General features: G+C 49.2%; 1 protein-coding gene across 1 annotated transcript; it reads right to left on the bottom strand.

Moving 5' to 3' along the window:
- Window positions 1-1052: 1052 nt before the first annotated feature.
- Window positions 1053-2027, bottom strand: LOC130017633 (olfactory receptor 12-like). The gene has a single exon (XM_056108357.1). It carries the CDS (start codon window positions 2025-2027, stop codon window positions 1053-1055), a length of 975 nt encoding a protein of 324 aa, XP_055964332.1.
- Window positions 2028-10738: the final 8711 nt, after the last annotated feature.

The raw sequence follows: 10738 nt of genomic DNA, 5'->3' as shown, positions 1-10738 counted from the left end.
TCCGGGGCCGAGATCTCCCAGCCTACTCGGATTGGAGTCGAGCATCCTCCACCCAGATCCTCCAAATTCCAGTAGGCGGGGGTCACACCCACCACCTGGCCCCCTGGTGCCGTGTAATCCCATCAACAGCCAAAACTCAGAGACAATAAAATCCAGCTCCCGGAACCGCGCGGCTGCATTCGTGGCCACGTGACGTCTTATCAAGACATCTTTTTATGACATCTTATTATCTCATTCCTACTTTGGACAAACTTGCAGGCTATCGAATGTAGCCTGCCCACAGGGCAGAGTCTGGCAAACTCCCCGTGGCATACCAAATATGCCAAATACCAGTAACAATGATGGGTCTCATTCTCCTAAAGAGCCTTGAATATAATCTCAGGGTTAGGATGAAAGAGACGTTACTGGGGCCTGCTCGAGGCAATCGACGAATAACAGGATGATGAAATGAAATGAAAACTGATAATAATGCATCTTCTCAGGGCCGGAGCAATAGCACAAAGGGCACGGTGTTTTCCTTTCACCTGGTGACCCATCCCCGGAAAAACAAAAATAGAAACAAAATATCTTCTTTTCAGGACATGATTTTCTGAAGTCTCTTTTAATAACTTGGGGCATTAGTGGCAGGAAGTATGCATGGTGAAGGGACGGGTGTTGGAACATTGTATGACTGAGACCCGATCATGAACATTAGTGGTATATCTCATGGAGATTCATTGACTAAAAGAATGAAAGTCGAGCGACAGAGTGAAGCTCTGAGAGCAGGAGCCAGGAGGCCAGGAAGAGGTTGTCAGTATAAGAGCTGCGGTCTACTTTAGCAGTTTGAAAAACATCTGGAGAACTTTTTCAGTTATCACAAACATGACTGAACAGAAATTTAAAAGTAATGTTTTGATCAATTTAATTTCATGTGATATTTAGGATATACCAACTCAAATAACTAAAGAATAGTATAGAATCAAATTCAAGTCTTGGGAATAATCCTCAGTAAGTATGACTGAAAGAAGAGGTGGAAGAGGAGAAAAAAATCATTCACTTCATGGTTGCACCCCTCACACTGTCCCTGAGGCACCTACCTCAGGGCGCGTGTGCTTCTGCCCCAGGCGCCAAAGGGCCTCCTTCACGTCCTTGTTTCGCAGACTGTAGATGAGGGGATTGAGCATCGGGATGACCAGCGTGTAGAACACGGAGATCACTTTGCCCTGCTCCAGGGACTCCACAGCCCCCGGCTGAGCATACATGACAAAGAGTGTGCCATAGAAGAGAGATACGGCAGTCAGATGAGAGCCGCAGGTGGAGAAGACTTTACGTCTCTTGGATCCTGCACGCATCCTGAGGATGGTCACTATGATGTAGCCATAGGAGACGATGATCACAGCCATGGTGCCCACGATGACGAGCCCACAGAGGCCAAACATCACCAGCTCATTGAGGGCCGTGTCGGTGCAGGCCAGCTGGAGCAGGGGGGGCACATCACAGAAGAAGTGGTTGATGCGGTTGGAGCCACAGAAGGGGAGGCTGAACGTGAAGCTGGTCTGCATGGTGGTATTGAAGAGGCCTCCGCAGTAACTGACCAGCACCAGGCGGGCACAGGCTGAGGGACGCATGGTGACGGGGTAGCGCAGGGGGCTGCAGATCGCCATGAAGCGATCATAGGCCATCACGGCCAGGAGGAAGCACTCTGTGGAAGCCAGCAGGGAGAAGAAAAAGAACTGGGTGGCACAGCCCGCAAAGGTGATGGCCTTGGAGGAGGAGAAGAAGTTGGCCAGGGCGTTGGGGGCAATGACGGTGGAGTAGCACAGGTCCAGGAAGGACAGATTCTGGAGGAAGAAGTACATGGGGGAGTGCAGGCGGGCATCCAGGGCAATGACCACGATCATGGTGAGGTTCCCCAGGATTGTCACCATGTACAGGGCCAGGATGACAGCAAAGAGCAGGGTCTGGGTCTCTGGACTCCCCTCAAATCCCACCAGCACAAAGCCCTGCAGAGGTGCTGCAGAGAGGTTCCCGTGTCTGCGGGCCGGCATGGCCCGGGTGGGCCGTGGGTTCAGGCGGAAGGTGGCAGTGAGGAGGAAAGTGATAGTGAAGGGGGTAAATCAGTGTCTCATGGTCATTTGTTCCCAGGAACACAAGATCCCTTTTGTGCCAAGGTCCTACTATTTGAACGGTTCCCACACCACTGTTTGCCCTCCAGCTGATTCCAACTGACCTGAAAGGCAACCGTGTGTGACGACGAACTGCAACTATGCAGTCCTCCCCAGGAGACGCTGAGCTGGTGCTGCCGGGAGGGGTATCACAGTTGCAGCACTGAGAACTCAGAGGGAGACCAGACGAGGATGAGCATCTCCTATGCAGGGATGAGGAGACGACTCCCCCGCTCCTGTGAGGCCTCATCCACCTCAGCCCCCATCAGTTCTGAATACGTTTCACAAACAGTGGCTGAGCAGCTTCTGCCTGCTAACTGAAGCCGTTGCTTACCTCACCTCCAGGAGAGCCTGGGGAGAGCTGGCCCTGAGCTCGTTAGCTGGTACAGAGAGGTGTGTCTGTCTGTCCGTATATCTGCCTGGTCGACTCGCAATATCCTCTGATTGTCCTTGTCACTGAGCTTTACTCTGGTGGCCCCGGTTCAGTCGCGGGCACAGAAGCCAGCCCGGGGCCATGGTCAACACTCCCGAGTGCTTCCTGTCCGCACAGACCACTGCCCCCTGCCCTCACCGTCAGAGGCGGCTCAGGACAGGAGGGTGCATTCGGTGGGCTGCTCCGATGGGCTGGAACTGGCCCTCCCTCTGCTCTTCGCTCAGCACTGCAGGGACAGGGGATGAGGTGGAGGCTCGTGTGTTGCTCCTCCTGTTCTGGGTAGGACCAGCTGTGGGTGACTCTGTGCGTCCCTGCTGCAGATGCACTCGGCCACTGCAGAGAAGAGTCTCCCCTGTCCAGTGGGACCAGAGGCCTCCAGTGGCCAATTAGATGCGGCTGGGTGTCTGAAGTCTCCGGGTTGGGCTCACTGGGTCCCCAAGTCCTGTGAGTGACTGTCCCCGATTCCCAGCTCCAGTAGCGTGCAGGAGGCCTGGCGCCCTCTGCATCCCTGTGGGACCAACTAGAGAGAAAAGGGCAACAGAAAGTCCTGGTGTCGAGTGGCTCACGGGACCGCTGGACATGGTGAAGGGCATCAACACTGTGCAGATGTGGTGGACTGCTAGAGTGTGCACACAGAACTCTGTGATAACATTCCACGCTTGTTCTGGGGACTGGAGTGATAGTACAGCGGGTTGGATGCCTTGCACGTGGCCAACCCGGGTTCAATTCCCAGCACCCCATATGGTCCCCCAAGCAACGCCAGGAGTAATTCCTGAGTGCAGAGCCAGGAGGAGCCCCTGTGTATCGCCGGGTGTGACCCGAAAAGAAAAAAAATAGCAGTTCTTCTGAAAGGAAAGTGCTCAGCTCTTTTCAAAACAGCCCGACTCTAAACTTTCAGACGCTGGAACTGATGCGGCTGATTTTCACAGTGAAAGCATCTGACACGTGAACACACATCTAACGGAGGGAAGGGAATTGTCATGGGGACTAACTCTCATGTCACTACTTCACTCTTGGCTTTGCTGATTCACATGTCTATTCTGAATTTCACAACACAGAGTGGAATGTGCCACATGTGGCCTCAAAAATGAGGACAACTGTCCCGTCTCAGAGCGGATGGTGTGGCTCAGTGTCAGGGCTGGGGGCTGAGACTGTTAGTAGTGGGGGTTGTTCTGTCATCCCACATCAGCTTCCGTGTCAGTCTCACATTCCTTCAGTATCAGAAGGAAGAGAAAGAGCAAAATAGGAGGGGCAGGATGGTAGTGACTGCCCCTCCCCACGGACAGACTCTGCCTGGCCAATTTCAGGGCTTCCTGGAGCAGCCAACAGTTACCAGCAAAGTTTTATACCATCTCCTGGAAAAAAAGAAAAAGATAAATGGTTAAGTATTGGGATGCTACTTATTTTAAGCAAATTAAACTAATGGGCGTATTATTGTCATCTTGATTTTTATTTCCCTGAGAGCATGTTACTTATAACACAGCATCCTTCCCTCTGCCCACTGGTTCTCTCTCTTCTTCAGAGAAGTGTCTGTTGCCTTCCTGTCCCTTTTAATGGTTTCACTGGGTTCATTGTTGTTGATCTTTGGGAGTGCTTTGTATAGTTTGAACGTTGACTTTTTTATGTAGGAGTACTTCTATTTATTCAGCCACTGATTAGCTGATTGAATTGTGCATGAACTCCACCTTACTTTTTTTTTTTCACTTGATCACTTCACTTGACTTCTCGTTAATCGTTGATTTGCTCGAGTGGGCTCCAGTAACGTCTCCATTTGTCCCTATCGCGTGCTAGTGTAGCCCAGTGGCATCTGTTCGTTCTAGGAACACGAAGAGCCTCAAACTGATCGTTCATGATCTTGATGAAGAAGTCTGACCATCTGGTAGGTGGGCGGCCATGCGGTCTTTTGACATCCCATGGAATCCAGTCAGTAACGGCTCTAGTCCAGCGGTCATCTCTAAATCTCATTATGTGACCAGCCCATCTGATTTTTGATGTCTTGGCAAAAGAGACAGCGTCCCTGATTCTTGATCTTCGATGGAGGTCAGAACTCCCGATTCTTTCTCTCATTTGAGTGAAACGTGATACTCTAAGCATAGCTTTCAATTCCTCTTTGGGAGACCCAAATAGCGTTCTCATTCTGTTTGCGTAGGGCCCAGGTCTCTGAGGCATATATTAATGCAGGAAGAACAGTGGAATCAAAGAGATGTGCCCGGAACCGGAGGTTTTTTGTCCTCTTAACTATTTCTTCAACGCTCTTGAAGGCGTTCCAAGCCGCTCTCTTCCTCCTGCGCAGCTTGGGTGCCAGGTCATTTGTCATGTTGACTTCTCGACCTAAGTACACATAGCTGTTGCATTCGGAGATGGTCGTTCCGTTGAGAGCGAATGGGGCATCAGGAACGAGGCTGTTTCTCATAAACATTATCTTCATAAGATTCAGCTGTAGTCCTACCTTTCCACACTCACGGTTGAAGTCGGCCAGCATTTGTGCCGCTTAGCTAATGTTTGGTGTTATTAAAACAATGTCATCAGCAAAGCGGAGATGGTTTAGTTGCCGACCAACTATCTTCACTCCCATTCCTTCCCATTCCAGTAGTCTCATGATATTGTCGAGGGTGGCACTGAAGAGTTTCGGTGAAATGGTATCACCCTGCCGAACCCCTCTCTTGACATCAAAGATTACTTCTTTGTAGAATGATGAGATCCTGGTAGTGAATCCGTAATACAGCTAACGGAGGATACTGATGTATTGAGTTTGAATGCCTTGATTGGCTAGGGCTTCAATGACTGCTTCCATCTCAACAGAATCAAAGGCCTTCTTTAAATTAATGAACGTTAGACAGAGCGGCATCTTGAACTCCCGAGAAACCTCAATGAGCTTGGTTATTGTGTGGATATGGTTGATGGTGCTGAATCCTTTGCGGAACCCGGCTTGCTCGCATGGTTGTCCTTCATCTAGTGTTCTGCCAATCCTATTTTTTTCCATTTTTTATAATTTTACTTATTGAATCACCGTGAGAGAAGTTACAAAGCTTTCAGGTCTAAGTCTCGGTCATACAATGAAACACCCGTACCTTCATGAGTGCCCATTCTCCACCCCCAATAACCCCAGTATACTCCCATTCCATACCCTCCCCCTACCTGTGGGGCGGATGATTTCCACATTACTCTCTCTCTCTACTTTGATCACATTCAATATTTTTACACCAGACTCACCATTATCATTTGAGATTTTACCCCAACACTAAGATCTGCTGAAAAGGCAACAGTAGACAGTTTGTTTTCTATTGCTGGTTATTAATAACATATGATGTCGTGTGGCTGCAGTAGTGGCCGTGCGATTTTGAAATTCCAAAATTTTAACACTTAAATCTGGAGGGATTTCTGCCAAAACCTACTGGGTTCCAAGATTTGCTCCTGAGTCTCTGGGATCATGGCCATTAAGCAGCTTGATCAGGAGGCAGAAAGGCTGTTTGTGGGCGATGACTTGGGGTCTCATTGGGGTGGGGAGGACAGGACCAGCTCCACCCCTATCCCATGAGGCCCTGCGTGTCTCGTCACTGGGGGCCCAAACCTGACTGTCCAGTGGACTCTGGAGGATGGTGGCCACTGGGCAGCCAGGAGGAACAGGCCAAGGCACAAAACCTATTCCAACCTGGGTTGACCCAGCACCGGTAACCTACTGCAGGGACCGGATGCATTTCTGCCAAAAGCCGCTGGGTTTCGAGATTTGTTTCTGAGTCTCAGGCATCATGGTCATTAAGCAGTTCAATCAGGAACCAGAGAGGCCATGCCTCCGATTATACAGCTGAGCCGGAGGTGGTTTGTGGGTGTGTCTCCCACGTACCTAACTTTTGGCCATTTACTTTCTTGGTAAACTTTGCCCCAAATTTTTGGGGTCTGGTCAAAGACACAGAAGCAATTTTGGGGTATTCGAAAGTCTGAAGGCGCCATCGGGCTGCTGATGCACTCGCCTCACAAGTACAGATTGACCTGCTGGAGGCACCATACCCCCTGGACATTGACTTTGTATCTGACGTATTGTGTGATAAAGTAAGACTTTAAAGAGAGAAGAGCAACAGTGTTGGCCGATGCGGCCTCGTGATTTTGTATTTCTGCAAAGAGCCAGATAATTACGAGATTGATTTCTGTGCGTCTGGTGTTATGGCTGTGCTGGAGAACCACTCGTGGGGGGCAACTCGTGACCTCGGTAGGGCATGAAAGACGAGCCAGTACCGCCCCCCTTCCCATGAGACTGCAGTTGCCCCGTCACCACCGGTTCATACCTGGATTTCTTATAAACTCTAAGGTGGTGGCAACCTTGCTGCTGGGGGGGCGGGGCGGGGGAAGGCGGAAGGGAGCAACACCCTTTCCCTCCTGCGGAGGCATGGTGCCATAGTTTAACACATGGTCCATTCACTTTTCTGCTGCAGGCTGTCGGGCTCTGGATTAAGTCCTTTTGCCTCTGTAGCCATGGCCATGCAGGAGAGTTGCTTGTGGGGGGCAACTCATGACCTCGGTAGGGCGTGAAGGACGAAACGGTACTGCCCCTCTTCCCATGAGACTGCAGTTGCCCCATCACCGCCGCGTCGTACCTGGCCTTCCAATAAGCTCTGAGGCGGCAGCCACCTTTTATGCGGTCCAGATTCATTTCTGCCAAAAGTCACTGGGTTTCGAGTTTTGTTTATGAGTCTCTGGGATCTTGGCAGTTAATTAGCTTGGTCAGGAGCCAGAGAGGCCGTTTGTAGGCGGCAACTCAGGGTCTTGCTGGGATGGGGAGGATAGGGCTGGTTCCACCCCCATCTGGTGAGGCCCCGTGTGTCTCGTCACTGCAGGCCCAGACCTGACTGTCCAGTGGCCTCTGGAGGATGGTGGTCACCAGGTCGCCAAGGGGAACAGGCCAAGGCACGAAACCTTTCCCACCTGGAGTGGCCCAGCACCAGTAACCTACTGCAGGAACAGGATGCATTTCTGCCAAAAGCCTTTGGGTTCCAAGATTCGTTTCTGAGTCTCTGGGATCATGGCTGTTAAGCAGTTTGATCAGGAACCAAAGAGGCCATGCCTCCAATTATATAGCTGAGCCAGAAGTGGTTTGTGGGCGTGTCTCCCACATACCTAACTTTTGGCCGTTTACTTTGTTGGTAAACTTTGCCCCAAGTTTTTGGGGTTGGCCAAAGGAACAGCAACAATTTTGGGGTATCTGAAAGCCTGACGGTGCCATCAGGCTGCTGATGCACTCACCTCACAGGTACAAACTGACCTGCTGGTGGCACCATACCCCCTAGCAATTACTTTTTTAAAAGTATATAGAAATTCCTGTTACAATGGATTAATAAAGAATAAATTCTGAAACGCTTAATTAAAGAGATAAAAAAAGCTTGTAAAAAAAGCTTGTACACTAAAAAGTATCAAACATTGTCAATTTTTACATAATTAGAATAAACAGAAAATTATACAGTGTTGATTGTGGATGGTGGCAGGCAATACTAACCAAAGAGTTAAAACAACCATTCAATTCATATCAAAATGACAATATTATCTTACACACAAAGAAAAATGTACCCTCTAATTCACAAAGAATTGTTTTGCCACTTTATTCGAATGCTGTAGTTTACAAAGTTGTTCATAGTTCATTTGTTACAGAAATTCAATATTCCAGCCCTGTCTCATCAGATCTGTGACCTTTCTCCACCATCATCTCCATTTTCTTGACCATCCCTCAAGCCTTTCCCCATAGCAGGCCCCAAACAATTTATTTATATGGCTTGTTACCATGAAATAGCTAATGGAATAATCAAAACAAACTTCCATTAAAGAAAGTTTGTTCCATTAAAGAAAATTGTTGTATCTCACTGCGGGGACATTAAGTCCTTGTCTGAGGTTTATCGAAGCTGTTGTTGCTGGTTGAACCTTCTGTTTTTATTAATGGAGCATAGTTGGCTTCTGTGTTACATTTCCATCCAAGCTGATGGGCACCTACTGGGACGTTAGTTTTATAGAGTTTGGAGATGTTTCCAAAAACTTCAGGATATTTAATTGGCAGTGAGTTTACATGGCAGAAGCGGTGGAATGCTGGTGTGGCTTTGGGGCTTCTGGAAACATGGGGACATGGGAGGAGGTTGCCTATCCCCACTCTGAGAATGCCCAGTGCTCTCGCCCACAGAAAACCCCATGTACCTGAAATTCCCAGCAGTTTGGAGTGTCTGTGGAGCTCGTTGGTGAGATGTTGGTGACCGGCATGGGTTGGTGGCAGCTGTTGGGGTGTGGGTGTGGCTGATGGGGCTTTCACAGAGCTGGGATTGGCCCAGCTGCACCCAAGCTCTCCCCAGTGTTCTCAACTGAAGTCCAGTGCATCTGAGAAATTTTTGTGGCTACTTGATCTCTTTGGGGTGTGTGTGTGACTGCTGAGGCTTCTGGAAGTACAGGGAAGTATGGGGAGGTAGCCCATCCCAACCCTGAGAAAGCCTGGAGATTTCAGTCACAGCATACCAGACTTTTCAGCGGATTATGTGTTGGTCAGATCCGTCTGAGACAGTGGAATCAGGCCGTGGCTATGGCGGTGATTTTGTATTGTGGAAGCAAGTGGCTGCTGGGGTCTCTGCTTCGGCGGGCTCCAGGCCAACCCTCACCCTCTGATTCACCCCTCTCTGTTCAGTCATGCGTGGGTTCAAGCTTAACAGCGGCTTTTGATCTCTTGATATTTATGTAGGGTCTCTGAAGCAAAGCTGGTAGAAGAGCTAATGTGTTGGTGCTGGAGTTAGTTTGTGGGAGTGACTGTCAGTGCTTCCATGAGTTTTGGGACGTGGGGAGGGGTAGCTGTGTACTCTCACACAAATTGGGGGCGCGGCACCCACACGGCGGCGGCTCTATCTCTCCCGCCACTCGCGTTCGGTAGTCTCACCCTTCTACCACCCCGGAGAGGTCGATGGCGATGGTCAGGCGGAGGAAGGAACGAGGGCCAGGCTGGTAGGTATTAGTCGTAGTTTATTCTGATTCTCTCCTCTCCTCCTCTGTCTCTCTATCTCTGCCCCCCCTCTTCCTCCCCCAGCTACTTCATTCTCCTTCTCCATTCCCCTTCATCCTCCTTCTCTGGAGTCTGGGTTCTGATCCTCTCTGAACTCTCTTCTTCCTTCTGCCTCCTGCCCCACTCCTACAGTACAGTTAAATCCTCTCTCCATGAGGAATTGGGGAAACAATTACACATAGGTGTGGTCACAATCAATAGGGGTAGAAATCAACAGGGGTAGAAATCTTAGCCTCAGGGAAGACCGCTCCTAGGACAGATCCTCCCTCAGCAGGAGGACCCACCCTAGAGCAGAATCCCATGGGCGTGCCTCTCCTCTCCTTGTCCGACAAGCATATAAAAATATAATATAAATCATTTTGTATGGATACAGTAAGAAATATCTTAAACTTATAGAATTGCTCTCCTAGGGCCATCTCGATCTCAAGACTACGGTGCTCAGGCCAGATAGTCTTTCCCACCCCTAGCAGGATCCTAGTCTTGTCGTTACCTTGGATCATGACAGCATTTGTCCATGATCAAACTCTTAACTTATAGTTAAGAATCGTGGCACTTTGGCCTGGCCCATTTCGCTGCCAGGGTAGCTCACTGCTTGCCCTGGGTCCATTCAGTCCCTCGTCGGGACCCTGCTTTTGGGGTGTTAGGAACTAAGGGCAACTGAGGTTTAAGTCGAGAAAGCAGATGCCCGGGAGTGAATAATATTCAAGGCCAATCAAATCCTAAGTTACAAAGCATAATGTTAATGGTCTTCCTGTATCTATACAAAAAGGATATTACCTTAAAGTAAATTGTTCATAAGGCATAAGGAGAGGAAAAAGGCAATATTTCACTCATACATATAAAACCATAGACTTCTGGGAAACTGATCTTACAAATTAACAAAGTCTGATTAAGGGGAAAACTGATTAACTGGGTGGGAAGGAGAGCATAGGAAAGACTGTTTACATGTTTACATGTAAACACAATGAAAGTGGAAGTGCCTCTGGAGCACTGTGGTGGGTGTAACCAGATTGATGGGTGTAACCAGATTAATGGGTGTAACCAGATAAAACCTAAGCTTCTTGAAGGACAAAGCAATGTTACCCAACAGTAGCCAATCCCAACTCCGAGAAAGCCTGGAGATTTCAGTCACAAAACCCA

The sequence above is a fragment of the Sorex fumeus genome, unplaced genomic scaffold, assembly GCF_029834395.1.
Source record: "Sorex fumeus unplaced genomic scaffold, SorFum_2.1 ptg000207l, whole genome shotgun sequence".
Lineage (NCBI taxonomy): Eukaryota > Metazoa > Chordata > Mammalia > Eulipotyphla > Soricidae > Sorex > Sorex fumeus.
This window is presented reverse-complemented; position numbering and strand designations above follow the sequence as displayed.

Coding starts and splice junctions, on each gene's coding strand:
- LOC130017633 (XM_056108357.1), bottom strand. CDS start 2,027: ATGCCGGCCCGCAGACACGGGAACCTCTCTGCAGCACCTCTGCAGGGC.